The sequence below is a fragment of the Populus euphratica genome, unplaced genomic scaffold (genome assembly GCF_000495115.2).
Source record: "Populus euphratica unplaced genomic scaffold, PopEup_1.0 scaffold163.1, whole genome shotgun sequence".
Lineage (NCBI taxonomy): Eukaryota > Viridiplantae > Streptophyta > Magnoliopsida > Malpighiales > Salicaceae > Populus > Populus euphratica.
Window position 1 is genome coordinate 608,156 of NW_011499948.1, and position 18,355 is coordinate 626,510.

At 32.9% G+C, this 18,355-nt stretch overlaps 1 protein-coding gene across 3 annotated transcripts; it reads left to right on the forward strand.

Moving 5' to 3' along the window:
• Positions 1–467: 467 nt before the first annotated feature.
• MAA3 (P-loop containing nucleoside triphosphate hydrolases superfamily protein) lies at positions 468–16,477 on the forward strand. 3 transcript variants are annotated; one of them, XR_844641.1, is made up of 22 exons: positions 468–591; positions 726–841; positions 929–1,085; positions 1,224–1,357; positions 1,504–1,716; positions 2,995–3,186; positions 3,850–3,885; positions 4,591–4,676; positions 7,673–7,723; positions 7,926–8,037; positions 8,115–8,220; positions 10,260–10,357; positions 11,307–11,411; positions 11,488–11,580; positions 12,284–12,337; positions 12,553–12,611; positions 12,710–12,794; positions 14,442–14,810; positions 15,209–15,331; positions 15,433–15,519; positions 15,726–16,105; positions 16,219–16,477. XR_844641.1 is itself a non-coding variant. In XM_011043618.1 (21 exons), exons 2-21 carry the CDS (start codon positions 734–736, stop codon positions 15,930–15,932), a joined length of 2,475 nt encoding a protein of 824 aa, XP_011041920.1. In that variant the 5' UTR covers positions 468–591; positions 726–733; the 3' UTR covers positions 15,933–16,118. The 3 variants fall into 3 exon arrangements, 2 of the variants coding, with proteins under 2 accessions (XP_011041920.1, XP_011041921.1); XM_011043618.1 differs by lacking the exon at positions 16,219–16,477 and having other exon boundaries at positions 15,726–16,118; XM_011043619.1 differs by lacking the exon at positions 16,219–16,477 and having other exon boundaries at positions 932–1,085; positions 15,726–16,118.
• The last annotated feature ends 1,878 nt before the right edge of the window (positions 16,478–18,355 follow it).

Sequence of the window (18,355 nt, forward strand, 5' to 3'; positions counted from 1 at the left end):
AGGTACATTTTTTTTTCTTTAATTCAAATGATTTAAATTTTTATTTTATTAGTTTTTAATTTTTTATTCAAAAATGCTTCTAACAAAAAGAAATGTTTTTATAAAAAATATATTAATAATTTTTTTTTAAAATTTAATTAGTTTTCTTTCTTTAAAGTTTTTAAAATTTAATTAGTTTTCTTTCTTTGAAAATATCTATTTTCTTTATAATAAAACTAGATAAAAATTAATTATTAAAACTATAGCACAATATCATACGGGCAAAACAACTAGCGTGAAGTATTGGAACAGTATTTAAGGGCGTAAAATTTAATTCTCAAGATTGTTATATATATATATATATATTACTAGGGGTGCAATTGGACAAAAATAGAGAGTATAAGGTTTAATTGACAAATGTAAAACATATAGGAGTGAAAAAATAAGTAACAGAAATATAGGAAAATATTTAGGTTTTTGGCCTTTGTTAAACCCTCTCCCTCTTCTTCTCCTTCTTCCTCTCCCTCAGTCACTCAGTCCTTTCGCAGAACGCTCGTGGCCGGCGAGTTGCGCCACCGGCAGCCCATTCTTCTTCCTTTTTCTCTGTAAAGGGTAGGGAATTTTTACTTATTTATTTATTTGAGGTCCCTTTTCATTGGATTTTCATTCATGGACAAGAAGAGTTTGTGTCAAAGTCTTGAATGGATGAATTGAATATGGGTTTTGTGATATTGAATGTCCGTCAGGATAAAAGATGGCATTGGATAAAGATAGGCTTCGGGAAGAAGAAGAAGCATCCTTTGTTCGTTTTTGCAAAATTATTCTGGGCTGGGACTATTTTGGTCTTCTCACAGAAGCTGCTGTATTTCTCTTTCACTTCAACCTGTAATGATTCCATGAATGCATATGTTTTAAGTAATGAGTTTTCTTATTTTCTTCTTTTTGAAAGCAGAAACAGAAAAAAGAGCGTGGCAAGGGAGGTGGTTCGGGTTTAAGACAAGTAAAGAATACGTACAAAGATGTTGATGATTATCTTGCAACTTTCGAGCCCCTTTTATTTGAAGAAGTTAAAGCTCAGATTATTCAAAAGAAGGATGACGAAGAAGGTTTTTGTTTTCTTCCTGTTATTTGGAAAATTTGACCTTTTTTCAATTTTTTGATGTTTGTTAGAGGCTTCCTTGTTCAAATTGTGCTAAAATCAAACTTAAAGTGATGATTTTACATAATGTGTTGGGGTGCTGCAGTGACGGAATGGGTTCTGAGACTTGTAGTGGAATGCAATGAGTCAGAGGGATTTCTTTTACCTTCAGTTACTTATGGAGATGATGAAGGCGAGAAAATAGTACAAAACGATCTTTTGCTGCTTTCAGAAGATCAGGTATTTTAATGAGCAGCCAATTGACAGTTTCTTACACCTTTTGTTATCATTGATTTCATTTTATATACAAGAATGTGACTTGCTCATGGACGGTTATGCTATGCTAGGCTCAGTTATGACTATGTAGATGTTGTTGCTTATTGCAGTTTAAAGAGGGTGGTGGAAAATTCCCCCAGGTCTATGCATTTGCCTTGGTTGAGCAACGCCAACATAACCTTCTTAGACTTAGAATGTTTTTAGCTGGGGAGGTCATGAATTTAAATACAGATGTTATTGAATCTCGTACAAGACTGTTGAAGATGCACGGTTTGATTACTTCTCCTGGATTGCTGCATGAGAAACGCTTGTTTAGTCTAAAGGTAACCTTTTTCCATAACCAGATTGGTGGCATTTACTATTTTCTCTGCAATCATACATTTAAGAAAAATATGTGCATTAAAAGTAAATAATGCTTCTTTGTAACTGAATATAACCCACTAAAGTGGAAGGATTGGGTAAAGAGAAAAAAAAAATGAATGCTTTTTGGTAATAAACATGCAGATTTTTAAATATGATGCTTGCGTGTTTTGCTTGTGATGGAACAATACATGGGTATCTTCTTGGATAATTTTTTAAAATATAAATCCAGAGCTGCTAATCATGTGAAATGGTGTAAAAGGATAGATATAGCCAGCCCCAACTAGTTTGGTGTTGCAGCTTTGTTGTTCTTGCTGTATAAATTCAAGCTTCACATATCAATTTGATTCATGTGCTTTTACTTTCATCTGAAAAGTCTTTGCAGCTATATTGCTTTATACATTTGCAATTGGCATCCAATTTGCGGGCGCGAGTTTAACTGCTTGTGTACTTGTTTAATCCTTGTTTAATCCTCCTCCTAGCAATTGAAAATTTCAATGCATATTTCTAGAATTTCACACATTGACTTCATTCATCAGTATTAAATTTTAAGACAAGAAGTTAGAATTCATTTTTTTATTTCTCTTGTTCATTGGTTTGCTTGTAATAGGAGGGTGTTCCATATCTCTTGTTTAAGTAACTGCATGTACTTGTTTATGCATAGAGCTATATACATGTAGTTGGTTTGTTTCAAAGTGTATTACCGTCAGTAAGTGGAAAAAACCAAAGAAAGAAAGAAAAAAAAGAACTGATTGCCTCCTAATTTATTTGATTTCCGACATTGATGGTTGGTTTGCTCTTTGGTAAACTTTGGGTTAAGTAAATTTAGGTGGGTTATAGATATGTGTGTTGAAATAACATTTGAAATATAGCTTTACTATCAAATGGTTTTTTGTTGAATTCAGAATTTAATTGAGTTTAATTGTTGAATAGTTGATTTGATACACATCCATGCCCACTTTTTCTGTAGAATAAAGTTAGTAATTTCACCATTCTTGATTGTGTAGAATCGTGCTTTAGTATCATATTGCATCAAGCTGCTGGATTCACATATAGGTCAATGCTAGCATGTTTCTTTTTCCTTTTCTTTCCCCATTGTTCTGTCCCAGCTGTAAGGATTTTCTTCCTAAACATAGCAATCCATGTATAAAGTGTGGTACACTAAATAGAAACAACAGCCTTGAAGTTATTTGTTATCATAATTGTATTAGGTTCTATAATGCATGCTTTACATTCTGCAGATATGCAGCCTATCAACGATCTCTCGTGAATACTTTGCTTTGCGGTCAATTGGCTCTCTTCCTTTCAAGGATTTAATACTAGCAGCAGCTGATAAAAGTTCCGGTTCTGAAGACCAGGCATGGAAAGTTTCCCAACCTCTGTCTGAACATTTTCAAGGAAGTCTTAATAAGTCACAAATGGAAGCAATAGATGTGAGTTTATGCTAATACTTTAATGCCGATCAATTTTAGATCTTCCTCCCTCTAGTTACAAGTACATTCATTCTAAAAATTGCTTATATTTTAGAAAATACTTTTTTCAATCCTTTTCTCACTAACGTGTGATGTACCTTGTCATGTACATTGAAAGCACACAAACAAAACTAGAAACAGCTGAACACCTTTTATGTTTAATGAGTGGCTCATTATTATAATGAGAATTCAGTGCTTTGTATGTTCCAAAACTATAAAAAAGTATGTGCAGAGATATATCATTCCTAGAATTTTTGTGCTCGTCAAATACTCTTTCATTTCTCTAAATACAAATCAACTAAAAGAGAACATGATGAAGAAGGTACAAATCTTCTCACATACAGCTTCGCATTCCAGATTTCTATGACAAAACACCTAGATTTTGGCAGTAACTGTAAAATAACACAGGAAACAAAATCATAGCCCAAAGCTCTTTAACATGAGCTGATAACTAATCCTTTTAATGATATTCTAAGGATATCTAGATATACGGTGGATCCCACTACTTATTTTTGAATGGTTAAAGTATGAGCATTAAGATACTTGATTTTTTCCCCTCCAAAAGATACATATCTATCTATCTATCTATCTATTCATCTGAAGTAACTTTTTTTTTTCTTGCAGGCTGGTCTATTGCGCAAAGCCTTTGTCTTGATACAGGTCTGATTTGTGTCTCTTTCATGTGTTTATTCTGATCCCTTTCCTTTCTTCATCTTATGGTTGCTTAAAATAGTGGCAGCCATTCAATTCACCAACTATATTGAACTTTTATGTTAGGAGTTGTTAGATAAAATATAATATCATGTTGAAGTCACATGGATTTTATCAAATATCGATGCTAGTTACAATTTGACATTGGGACTTTTCTATGATTACTTGAAGGCATTGTGATTATAGTTACTTTAAGTTACAAAATTTTAGTGGGTTTACTTATTTTGCTGGAAAAAAAAAAACATTTCATCACTCTTTAATTGTGCTACATGTTGAATGATATTATACAACTGCAACTCAATAAGTATTATTCCTTGAAAAAGGAATAGAATACCATTCAATTCATAATATTACAAACTATTAAGCATGTTTACTTATTGTGCTGTGGAAGTTAATCTTATCATTTCGTAATTTAACTAATTTCACTATAATTGCCATAATTACTAGCAATAAAGTGTGATGAAAGTACCATGTTATTTTAGAGTACTATGTATTTGTAAAAAGTCCTCTTTAAATGATTACAAATTAATAAGTACTTGCACTTAATGTATGGAAAATCTTATCGTATTCCTTCATAAACTCACAGGCATTATAATCACAATTCCTTTCATTTCATATTTCTATAACCTTTGTGAGTCATTTATATTTTTCTAGGGTCCTCCTGGAACCGGGAAGACACAAACTATCCTCGCTCTTCTTAGTGCAATTTTGCATGCAACTCCAACAAGAGTGCACACCATGTGAGAATTTTTCTGACTTGTATTTGCTTTTATGGATCTTTTAATCATTTGCTTCTCATTTTTAATAAATTATATAATTTTGGCATCAGTTTTAGGTTTTTTACCATTTGCTGTTGTCTTAAGCAATTTGTAATGCAACCAATCTGCCATTTGCATTTACCTTATGGTTCGTCAATGTTTATTTAGGGGTGAATAGAAGTTCATGGAGATTGAAGAATAATGGTTGTGATGTTTTTGACTGATAAAGGTTGTTGTGGGAGGGATGCTGCTCAAAGTAATTGGGGTATCATGGAGATGAAGAATGGTCAAATGTGCTAAATTTTTGGGATGAAAGGTGCCCAACCTCCTGAACTATCAGGTCAAAATGCCATTACTTGTTCATAAACAAAACAAATTACTCTAGAGATTCCTTCACAAGTTGCTTGATTTGATTCAATCCACCATTGAATCCAGTTAGGGTTCCACTCAATTGTTAATCGAAGCTGGTCATGTGAAAATCAAATGTTCACTACAAAAGGGGGAAAGTTTTAATTTATTTTATTTGATGAAAATACAAAATGAAAGAAAAAGATAAATGAAAAAATGAGACCACACGAAATTATTAATCAAGTTCCCAATTCTATAGCCTTTTGGAGAGAGAAAGTTATGTTAGGGAGGAGGAGAAGAGAGAGAGTCGAGGTAATAGCTGCAAACGACTATGGATCGGACTTTTAACATCACAATTTAACTGGTTATGGATTTTTGAGTATCGATATTGCTGGAAAAGATAGATTGATGGGCGAACGTTACAAATGGTTGGTGATATTAGGCTTAATTTTTGTTGTTTAGAACTTAATTACAATGGATTTTGTGGTTGAAGTTGGTTTATGGAGGTCTTATGATTATGGTTATGTTATTTTTGGTAAAAATTAGGTGAAATTGAGTTGTAAGACAGAAAGGACAAGTCTCATCAATTTTTAGGAAAACTATGGCTTGCCAGAGAAGGAACAGGACCATTTTGCTGTTTAGAGCATTTGCTTAGTCTTTAAAGGATTGTTGTCTCTCTATAGTTTATTTGAACTAATCACTCTATCATTGTTAGTTATCTGTTGCAGCATGCATATTACTGGCTTTGTCTTTCCTTAGCCCTTTTGAATTCTGAACCAGTTGAACTCTAAAAAGAAAAGTGAAAAATCATGTGTCTTGAAAGATCATGTGCTTCATTTAAATATGAGTTTCTCCTTTTGACATTCCCTTGTTTAAAAGTTCAGTTAATGTTAAATATAATGCAGATTCTAAGGTTGTTAAAATTTGTATTTCTTCCTGTTTTAAAATCTTAAATTTTATGTGTTGACAAGTCCAAGCATCCATCTCCTACTTTCCAAAAATTACATCAAACACCTTGTTGGGATCCACTTTTGTGTACTATTCTTTTCTGAGCTTCCCATTGTCCTTGTATGCTGCCTATTGTTTGTATTTCCCAAATGATTTTAAATTCTTGTCCTGCCTTGTGCTCAGTGTTTGGCCTTGGAGTGATGTAGTGGGTGTATTAGCTATCAGTCAAAACTTTTATTTTATTTTTTTCATCAAACAGAAAAATTAAGTCCCTTTCATCGTTTGTTTTCATTTTTCTTATCATTTTATAATACTTATGGGAGGAAAAGTTGAGTGGAAAACGCATGACACTCACGTATCCTGCTTTTATTATTCAAATTTACTGGTGTCCTAAATCAAATCAAACAATTTGTCAAGCTACTAGTGGCATGGGATTTTTTTTTTTCTGGGACCAATGGCACTTTGACTATTACTTTAGGTACCATTTAGCCAAATTTTGGTTTTGGGGACCAAAAAATTGAAATGGTTTTTTTTTTTTTCATGTTTATGATCTGATGGAGCAGCCTTCTAGAGGTTTATTCTGTGTTGCGCCTGGTGAACTTGATCAAAGATGGGATAGTCTTAGTTTCACATAGAGATTCATGGCACTTGTACCTTTTTGGATGGAAGATTGTTCATGACGCACTTCCTTTACTTTTTGAACATATATGCTTTATTGGGTCTTCCTTTGCTGTTTTTTTCTTAGAAACAAGAGGTTCAGGGATGATTCTATGTTATATCACTTTGTGATATCTGTGAAGGAGGAACAACTTCTAGCTTCAAAGTTGGAAGCTTTCAGAGTTAGGTAAAGGGAAGTGCATAACTGAAATGAGTTTACTCAATCAAAGTGAAGTTTGAGTGGTCTCAGGGAGAAGTGGTAAGAGGTTGTCTCAAGTTTTTGAATTGGAGATCTTTTGAAGATAGAAACAAATCCAGGAATGGTCATAGCTCCCATAAATCATCTTTGAATGTATAGAATTTTTAAAGATACTCTTACAAAATGCCCCCCTCAGAACCAAAACCGCACATTCTAGGCCCCCACATCAACCACAATTTTTTGATCTATGGATTCATGCCTGCCTGGAGAAAGAAATCTCTTGCTATCAGGCTTAAAGTAGGCAACAGAAACTAGATTTATTGCAGAAAACAGAAAATTATCATAGGAAACACTATTTCATAAGCAAAGCAGAATTGATGGGATCGTGATAGAGGAACAAAACTATAAAAGTTGTTTTTAATTTCTATATGAAGCTTTTGTTGCGAGTGAGTGGCTAGGATGCCTTCAATTAATGATTTCACATTTGATGGTATTCGGATGACATGGCTCGCTAAGATTGGAATGCCTTTTGAGCAAAATGAAATTTGCAAGTCAGTTAATGATTGTTTTTGGTGTTTTGTTGTTGAAAAAATTAACAAAAGTGTGATTGCAGGAGATGAGTCATCCTTATTTTAATTGTCAATAGAAAAAAAAATAAAAATTGGGAGTGTTGACGGTGTAGATGATGCGAGATAATTGAATTGTGCTTTTCATATGCATTGATGTTATGTTCTATATGATGGGTATGGTACCCATGGTTCCCTATCTGGTAAAAGATTCTCTTGCTTATGGAAATATAAGTTTACTGTGTTATTCTCTTATGCAGGGCTGGGTTGCATGAAACTAAACGCGGGTCAGAACTACCAATTCAAGAAAAGTACGTGCCAGTTGTTTTCTTAGTTTTACATATGCGATCTGCTTACCTTTTTAACTGTCTTGCAGTGTCTAATTTTTTTTTTCCTACTTTAACATTCTTGTAGTCCATTTTATTTTGAACTTATTTGGTTTTTAAAAGCTCAATAGAATGAGAAAGACAACTTTTGATTTCTACTGAACCATGAAAGTTGTATAATTTGCAGGTACAATCATTGGGCACGAGCTTCTCCATGGTGGACTGGTAACAATCCAAGAGATAAGAACATGCCTAAAGATGGCGATGATGGTTTTTTCCCTACCAGTGGAAATGATTTTGTAAGTTGAATTTTCACATTGTACAATTATGTTCTTGTAAGATCTGCACATTCTAAATTCAAACTTAAGCTCTGCAGAAACCAGAAGTCATTGCTTCCAGTCGCAAATATCATGTACGTGTGTTGGTATGTGCCCCATCAAACTCTGCTTTAGATGAAATAGTGTTGCGCCTTCTCAAGACAGGTATGTGTTTCCACACTTGCAAGTCTGTATTTCATTATGTTTGCTTCCTTTCGACATGACATAATTATTCGTGATGTTCGGGCTTTTTGTTCTGTCCATTTTGAATTTTATCGTTCTTTCATTAGCTCCATTGATTTATGAAGACATCAAGGCAATGTAGGACTTGGCCAAGGTTCATGTGATTGTAAAGGAAGTTGAGTGTGGTATTAGTTATGTATTGGATACGCTAGATCCTGAATAAAAATATTAGTGATGCAGAGACAATAATGTTTTCCTATTTCATTTTCTTGTGAAGGAAGTTAAGTGTGGTAGCAGTTCCTTCCTGGATACGCTTGAGTTATCTTAGAAAATAAAAACAAATTATTAATGATGCAGGACTTTCAAACCAATGATGAAATTTGAGTGTTTTAATTGAATTAACCAGAGGAAATTGTCTTAAACAAGTCGGGGTTGCCCCTTAAACTTTTCCTCCATTCCACTTTCTATCCAAGGCTATGTTCTCTGTCGGTTCTTAAGAAACTAAGTTTTCTACTTGTCCAGCTTAAGATTGATTCCGTTTATTGTTGGCCATTCAATTCAATCTTCAATATGTAGAAGGCAAAAAGTAAGCCTTTGATAGTATCATCCCCTGTACCTTTTTCATTTTTATTTCTCTTTTCTTCACGCAACTATCTTAACATCACTTTTTCATACTTCATATTCCAAAATGCCGAAAGCTCTATTCTGTGAGGAAAAAGTCAAAACTAGCCTATAGTTGTTCTGAAAAGCATCCTGCAACTTGGTAGTTAAATTATTCTTCTTCCAGCTGGTCTCTGGTCATCATTATTCTGTCCTGGAGCCACCTGGTGATTAGCGTGGTTCCCAATACCCAACATAAACTGCTGATGCCAAGTTCATTTTTCTTCCTTACTTCTAAAGAAAGAATGCTATGTCTGACCTGTCCATGTTTATTCTTACCATGTTTATGTATCTGACTGCCTGAGAGGCTTTGATCAATTATTTCCCATTTGTTCTAATTGTTTTTCAACTGGATGTGCTCAATGACTAGTATCCTAATATTTCTTTAATGTGCTATCAAAGTGAGGGTTTTAGAGCCATCATTTCTTACTGTACTCAGTAGTGGGGAATGACTGTAGGATGGATTATTTGCTACTGAAAGGGGTTCATGGGTGATTCCATGTTTGGTGTCAAATTTGTTGATGGCTTCCATCTTCTCAATGGGTAATTCAAGTAGGATGGCTAATCTATTGAGTTTCATTTTGAGTATTTGGAGGGAAAGATTCTTCATGGAAATCAGGTGTTTTAGATGTCATCTACTGTATTTATGTTTAGAGAAATGCTACGATTTTCAAGGATTGCATGTAGATGGATGGGTTGTTGAATCTGTTGCTTGCACTTTGCGTCTACACCTGGGAAACTGACATTGACAGGACATATGGGATCTGTGTTAGTGTGGGAACTAAGCACCCAACATCTTCGGAGTCACTAGCCCTTTGTTCTTGAAAGGGTGAGCCAAAAGTTTGATGTGAGAGATTTGGGTTGTGATTCTGAAATGATCTTTTTGGAGTATACCATTGATCATCATGAATTAAGATGATGAAATATTATTAGGAATAGGCGTGGCTCCTTGTTTAGTTTTTCTGTGCAGATGTTGTTCTTGAAAAGGGTGAGCCAAAAGTTTGATGTGAGAGATTTGGGTTGTGATTCTGAAATGATCTTTTTGGAGTATACCATTGATCATCATGAATTAAGATGATGAAATATTATTAGGAATAGGCGTGGCTCCTTGTTTAGTTTTTCTGTGCAGATGCTGTGCTTCCCTCTTATCCTCTTCCAAAATGCGGGTACTTTCAGTCAGAGTTTGTTATCCTAAAATGTAAATTTGATATGCCTGACCCCTAGATCCATGCACATACCCTAATCTGAGAAATGAAGGTTGTGGATAGGATAGTGCTCCACGCGCACACGTGCATGTGCAAATTCTATTCAACTCTTTGATTGTCATTCTAAAACAAACTGTTCTTTTTGTTTTTTTGCAGGTGTTCATGATGAAAATGTCCGTTCATATAATCCTAAAATTGTGCGGATTGGTCTTAAAGCTCATCATTCTGTCCAGTCAGTCTGCATGGATAACCTTGTATGTCTTGGCCTAATAACAAACACTTGTTATTGTTGCAATTCTTATTTTTTTTACTATTTATTCGTGCATGGTGTTACAATTATCCTGGTGTCCTTTATTTGGATTGCATAACGAAATTTGTTGCTATTCTTGTTTTTGTTAGTACTGGTTCTCCCACAATTTTGCAATATCTAGATTTCTTCAATTAGATTGCCAAACAAAGGATTTTGTGTGCATTTGAAAGAGGAAGTGCTAGGATTTCAATAGAACCGTTTGCTAATCCATTATTCCAGAACAACTTTTTGGGATGATTTAATCTAGTTACAAGATATTTTCAAATACTTAGTTGATTCAACAGATCAACCAATGCAGTGAAACCAAAGCTAATTAATAAAGTCAATGAACTATAAAATCATAAAAGGATAGTAAGTGGGAATTATATGTTTGCCAAATATTGGGATTATTAATGTGATTAAATCAATATAATACCTTCCAATTCCTGATGATGAACTATTAATCATTATATTTGGTTTACCTTTTCTCGTACAATTTGGTGGATAAATTATAAAAGTTTGTCAATGTATGCATCCATGGTGGACCACCTATTGAATAGAAAAACAAATTGCACTTCATTGTTTATATGTCGTATGATCTTCATATCAATATAATAATCCATGAAGTTTAAGAACTCAAATTTGCAAGAAAAAGGTCCATGCAAAACTTTATATTCTTGATACAGCATATCATATGCATAGCGCCTCACCTTTTTCCAAGGAAAAACAAATTGCATTTCATTATTCATGTCATATGATCTACATATCATATAAGTAATCCATGAAGTTTAAGAACTCACATTGGCAAGAAAAAGGTCCATGTCAAAACTCTATATTCTTGATACAGCATATCACTGCTAGAGACTTCTACTGTGTGTTATTTTGAAGGTTGATATGACTGATTTCTCCTTCAGGTGAAACAAAAACAAGGCGAATCAGCTTCTGATAAACAGAAACATAGAACTGCAGGAGGGGATATAGACAGCATCCGTGCTGCTATTCTAGAGGAATCTGTAATTGTATGGAAATCCAACTGTCTTGAAAGTGGAATCTAGCATCATGTAAACTCCCTTAGTAATTTTTCTGTATTGGCAGGTCTTTTCCACCCTCAGCTTCAGTGGTTCGGCACTTTTTAGTAAATTGAACCATGGTTTCGATGTTGTTATTATAGATGAAGCTGCCCAAGCTGTAAGTGGTCATCATCTCCTTCATTCTTGTTAGTCATATGCAGTGGGTGCCTTTAAGACTGTTATGAATTGAATTCACAAAAAATAACTGCACTGAAGCTCTCAGATTAATGGAAATGTAAAAAGATATTCAAGTGGTGATCAGCTGGTTCAAGACACATCTTGTGTTAGAAATGTTACTTGTGTTCCTTTTTTAAACAATGATATCAAGATCAATGAGTTATTACTTGAATTTTCTTGTGAACATTACGAACTTTTGAATTGAAGGGTGTTGAAGTAATTGTTTTAACACATAAATCATATGATGCATTTATTGCATAGACAAAATGCTAGGATGGGTAATATGTTAGGTAGATAGAAACTTATGTTGCAGATGGCAATTGATATCTCAAGCATGACACCGCATTTCATGAAAATTAGATGTGTTGAAAATGAAAGGAAATGTAAGCATGGAGGTGTGGCTTGACTAGTTGACTGTAGCATTCAGGTTCATTCATTTTGATATGTGGCACCATCAATTATACTTCACATGTGGGCTGCTTTATAGCGTATGTGCTAGTCAGTGCTGCTGTTGCTCAAAAGATAGCTTTTCCCAGTTTATAATCATCTTGCAATTTTATTTTATTTTATTTTATTTTTGTTAATGTTGATACATTGAGATGCAGTTGTTCCTCACTTGGGTTTGTGATATTACCCTTAAACAGGTCGAACCAGCAACTCTTGTGCCATTGGTCAATGGATGCAAACAAGTATTTCTGGTATTTTTCTGACATCACCTTTGTGATTTTAGTTTGACTTGAGATCTTCATGCGTGATTCATTGTGCTATAACATGCTGCAGGTTTCTAAAATCCATACCAATATTAAGTGATTATTGGACAATTTGGCAGTTCTGATAGTATCCTGTTTTTGCTTTAGAAAATAGGGAAGAGTGTTATGAATAGCTGTCAGACTCACTTAACTTTTTGTTTCAGGTTGGTGATCCAGTTCAACTCCCAGCCACTGTAATTTCTCCCACTGCTGGGAAATTTGGGTAGTGATATATTCTCTCTGTTATTGTTTCATATCATTGCATTAATGTTGATAATTGGATTAAAATATTTAATCTCTCTCTCATTTTTAAAATTAAAGCTATGGCACGAGTTTGTTTGAAAGGTTTCAAAGAGCTGGTTATCCAGTAAATATGCTGAAGATGCAGTATCGTATGCATCCAGAGGTCAGTTGAGAATCTCAATAAATGCTGTGAAGAACTTAAGTTTTATGGTTATGATAACAATTGCAACATATCATATTTTTAAATCGAAGTTCATTATCAAACCACCACTGGAAAGAATGCTAATTAGCATCTTTTACTCAACTTTGATAAACTGAACATGCTTGGCTGGATCTGTTTTTAATGTTGTCAGAGTAATTAATATAAGCTGTAAGCCGCCCAGCATGGTGGCATTTCTTTTTTAGATTTTGACCTCATTAGTTCATTTCAAGTGCTATGAAGTCTGTTATTGAGAAATTTTTTAAACCTGTGATGCTATTGTTCATCAATTAATTTATTGTGTGTGAAATTTTTTCATGCACTTAATTTCATTCAACTTAAATTTATTGCTCACTAAGTTAGATATATAATCTTTCACATAATGTTTTTCTACTGTCCAATTGTTCCCTATTTCAAAAACATGTTAAGAGAAGAATCCAGTCTTTGTAGAATCTAAACCACCCTAATTGACTTGTTGACATGGTATAGGACACTATCTATCAACATCGCACCTGAGGTGTCATGTTATTCATCTGTATCATAGTTTTGAATAAAGATTGTTATAAGCTGTAATGGGAGTTATTTAATGGATTCAAACAGTGGCGTTTCTTTTTTCTTTTTATTTTTTTTACTGTGATTGAGGTTGTCATGGCATTTATCGGTCAAATTGTGTTATGTAACTGTAACGGTCATTATGGCTGTTATTTTGAAGATGACGTCTGGTATTTCCATAAAAGGGCCTTGAAGATGCTACACAAATTGTGTCATGTAACTGTAACGGTCATTATGGCTGTTATTTCGAAGATAACATCTGTTATTTTCAAAAAAGGGCCTTGATAGTTTTCAGAGTTTGACTTCCGTTTGTGCTTGTTTTCAAGATGCTACACAAAAGAAGCAATTCCAACTTCTATGGATTTACTAGTAGTATGCTACGCTTATACTCAATTATCCTTTTTCTCCTCTCTAGACTCATCTTTGTCTTTTAATTCAACTCTCCACCATTTTCGCTCAATCACAGACTTCTTTTTTATTATTTTACCAAGTCAATTCAAAAGGTGAATTATGTGCTTGTAAGAGATACACTCCTGAATACAACTAATTGAGGTCATTTTTAACTCAACTTTATTTATTTATTTTAAATATTTGTGTTTGGCATATGTCTTATCATTTTAGTTTAACAGTTAAAGTATATGCTTTAAAATACTTTATTTTATATTGGTAACATGAATTTTAAGTTGTAATACATTACAATTTTTTATATGATATTAAATTATTAGTTAAAATATACTTCTATATGTTTTTGATAATACATTAGAAGTGTGTTATAACAAAAAAGGAATTATTAGAAGCGTTATTATCATGTTTATTTGATAGAACTTCAAAAAATATGTGAATAATATTTTTTATTAAGAGTTGCTGATGCATTCATCACAACATTGTCCTCGACCATTATTTTATGCCTGCGATAGGCAACAACCCATAATTACAATTGCAACGGCATCCGTGATTTAAAACTATGATCTGTATTCTCTTCCCTCTAATTTAATTTTTTTTTTTTTTGCAAGAAAGGGTGTATCGGCTATCTGACTCCATTTACATGTTGCCCAACAGATAAGGAGCTTTCCTTCAAGTGAATTTTATGCCGAGGCACTGCAGGATGCAGATGATCTTGAGAGAAGGACAACACGTGATTGGCATCAGTATCACTGCTTTGGTCCATTTTGCTTCTTTGATGTACATGAGGGGAAAGAATCTCAGCCTTCTGGAAGTGGGTCCTGGGTGAATGTTGATGAAGTTGAATTTGTGCTACTCCTGTATCATAAACTGGTGACCATGTATCCAGAGCTTAGGTCGAGCTCACAGTTTGCAATTATATCACCCTATAGACACCAAGTCAAGCTTTTCCAGGATCGATTTCAGGATGCTTTTGGGCAGGAGTCCAAAACATTTGTGGATATTCAAACTGTTGATGGTTTCCAGGTAAATAGGTTTGTCCACTAATAAAGCTATTTATTTGGTCTCTGAATGGTCTTATGTTATCATCAATTTCTAGCTTTTATTTATTTGCTAGATGGAACTGCGTAATCTTTTATCTGGCAGGCATGTTGACTGTATATGTTCTCTGCAAAAAGAGAGATGGACTATTGCAGAGATGTATCTATAGGGAACATTATGCATTCTTTTACTGTAACTTTAGAAGAGCACTTAAAAATTCTGATCACTATATTCAGCTCTGAACTGGTAGTAACTATAATGGCTCAGTGGAAGGACCAATATTTGGTCTGGTTAACCTAAATATCACTTGAAAGAAACAAATAATGAATTCTACAAAATAATACAAGACTAACTCATAAATGTGAAACACCTTCACTTGCCAGGGTCGAGAAAAGGATGTCGCAATATTCTCATGTGTTAGGTCAAATGATGATAGAAGGATTGGGTTTGTATCTGATGCCCGGCGAATGAATGTTGGTATCACTCGCGCTAAGTCTTCTGTCCTGGTAGGGTTTTTGTCTGATATAGTATTGTTATTTCAAGGGATGTATTGATAAGTTTCATCGTTCACCTTCTCATACAACCTAATCATTGATTTTTGTTTTAGGTCGTAGGGTCAGCATCAACTTTGAGGAATGATGAGCATTGGAACAACCTTGTGGAAAGTGCCGAGAAGAGAAATGTTCTATTCAAGGTGGATACCCATTTGCTTCTACTATTTCCCTTGTTTTTTTATCTCTTTTCCTTTTCTCCTAGTGTTTCCTTCTTTCATTCATGTGGGTTCTCTTCCTTTCCCTTTTTTTTTTGACAGTCAACAAATTATGAAATTTGAAATATTTCTGATGGCAAAATTACTTTGGCCTGTAGGTCCAGCTAACAAAGCTAGTCTTACTCTTGTAGGTCTCGAAGCCCTACTCTTCATTTTTCAGTGACTCAAATCTCAACTCCATGAAGGTGGAGAGATCACTACCAGATGGACTTGACACAGAGGACATGGAGATTAATGAGCTCTTGGATGTACATCGGGGACATGCTGATGAAGAACAAGCAGAGGACAATGACTTAGAAGATGGTGAAATGGATGGAGGTGGCTATGACGAGGACTGATGTAAACTGGCTTCTCATGTTGATGGATCCACTCTATATGCTTTTAGTTTTAGCCAATTGAGATTCCTGAGATCCTCTAAATGGAGGGTGCTGTAAAAAGAAACAGAAGGATGCTGATGAGTGCTTCAATTGAGACGGCGAATAGCGGTGAAGATAATGTGGCAACCGTGCAGGTATTTATTCTAACCGGTCACTCTCAATATATATATAGCTAATGAGGATAGAAAGCATTAATTCTGTTATTATTTTTTTCTACCTCGTGACCATTGAATCGAATTTCATGCAGAAAATCAATCCACACCCGAATAAAAAGCAAAAGAAGAAGATGATAACATCGTGTCTCACCTCTAAGGGAGTTCAACGAGACCGTTTTGGAGCTCCTTTGTTTCGATGCATCTGCACTTGCTTTGGAAGATTGATTTATTTAGGGTTTTCAACTTTCTTATTTTAACTCATTAACATATTATTATATAATATAATGAATTCCTATATTTGGTTTTGTGATTTTCAAATTTATGAAAAAGAATAGACGATTACATTTATAATGACTTTGCACATTGCAAATGGGAATGTGATTGCAAAAAAAGTTATTTATAGTAAAAAGGGTTTCTAGAATAAAAAGATACTAGCTATTTGATATATATATATATATATATTCAAAGTGTAAATTAAAAAACTTATGGAAACATCTAATTAAACAAAAAGATAATAATCTCTGTAAATAAATAAAAATGAGTAAAAATAACTAAAAGAAAAATTAAGAGATAAATATAAATTAAAATATGTGACTCTGGAAAATAAGATGTTTAACTTATGTATTAAATTTATTTATTAAAATTAATAATAAATAATAGAAATGGAAACAAATAAAAAATGGTTGAATAAAATAAAATAAAATAAATATTATACAAGGCAGAACATATTAGAATTATTATATAAAAATAAATATTTTTTATTTTAAAAAATAAATTTTATTTATATAAAACAAAAAACAATCATAGATGAATCATGATAATATCTTTAAAAATTAACTACACAGAAAGATTAAAAAAATTCACTATTAAAAAAATGTATGCAAAATATGTGGTCGAGGTTATGAGATTATGATAAATCGATAGAAAAATATTAAAGATAACCATAAAAAAAAAATTAGATAGTGTAGAACAATGAAAAAAAAAATATTGAATTGCCAACTTTTTAAACTTGTGATATGGATTATTATATCGAAAGCATTATGAAGTCTAATCCCCAACAAATCAAACGTTGAATGATAAAATTAAAAAAAAATCAATGAAATAAAAAATCTAATACATATGTGTGTGTGTGAGAGTAGAATAATGAGGGTGAAAATAAAATAAAAAATAAATTAGAGGACAAAAAAATTAATTGGAGTGTTACATTAAAAAGAAAATTAATTTTAACAAAAAAAATGAAGGCCAAATTAAAAAATATATATATAACTTAAACTTTAATGGAAAGATGAAAACCAAAACCAATAAAACTTTAACAAAAGAGTTAATGAAAAAAAATGAATAAGAACTCAATTGAAAAAAAAGAATATGAAAAATTGCAATTGAATGACTAAATTAAAAACAAAAAAAACTTTTAAAAAAGGGTTAAAAATAAACATTAAAAGAACAAGGACTAAATTGAAATACTAAAAACAAAAAGGATTAATATTTATTTTTTAGAGTAGGAGAGAGAAAAGAAGAAAAATAAAAAAATAACTATCGACTACAAACTATTCATCATCCACCCTTACGTGCCTCTTTAGGAGAAAGAGGACACGATAGCATATCTAACGACATGACAAGATGACAAGTTTAGCCATCGAGTAGCATCATTTGCACCACCCACTTTTTAGTGCATAATAAGCACACAACAATATTTTTCTAATAAAAAAAATCAATTATCCAACATAAAAATATGTAAATGCCCTCCATATATCTAGAAATTACAAAATCCTATCTGAAATGAAAAAAAATACATCTAAAAACATATCTTATTATTATTATTATTATTATTATTATTATTATTTTTGTTCTAAAGGAAAAGGCATCTTTCAACTGTATTTTAAGAAATAAAAAAACAAAAATACCCCTAGTCAACAACTCTATTTTTTTTTATCTTGAAGGTAATTAAGTCTTTTACTATTTAAAATTTTTGGAAAAGATGAATATACCCTATAACAATTCTTTTAGGATCAATGTGTCATTGGAAAAGATGAAATTGCCCCCAACATCAACGCTTATATTTTCTCCAATGAAGGGCAAAAAAATAATTTTATTATAGCAATTCATTGTAATTTGTATCTAGTGCTAAGTTAAAAAAATCATGCCCCATATTTTTTTGTTAATGTAATAAATTTACACAACTAAAAAATTAGAAACCATTGATGGAATATTTCATTGGCATACAAACAA

What these genes read in the sequence shown, in the direction of transcription:
- MAA3 (XM_011043618.1), top strand. Translation starts at nt 734, where the DNA reads ATGGCATTGGATAAAGATAGGCTTCGGGAAGAAGAAGAAGCATCCTTT. An exon ending in AAGCCTTTGTCTTGATACAG is followed by an intron (nt 3,886 to 4,590) that starts GTCTGATTTGTG and finishes ATATTTTTCTAG; the next exon opens with GGTCCTCCTGGAACCGGGAA. An exon ending in CCCACTGCTGGGAAATTTGG is followed by an intron (nt 12,612 to 12,709) that starts GTAGTGATATAT and finishes TTAAAATTAAAG; the next exon opens with CTATGGCACGAGTTTGTTTG.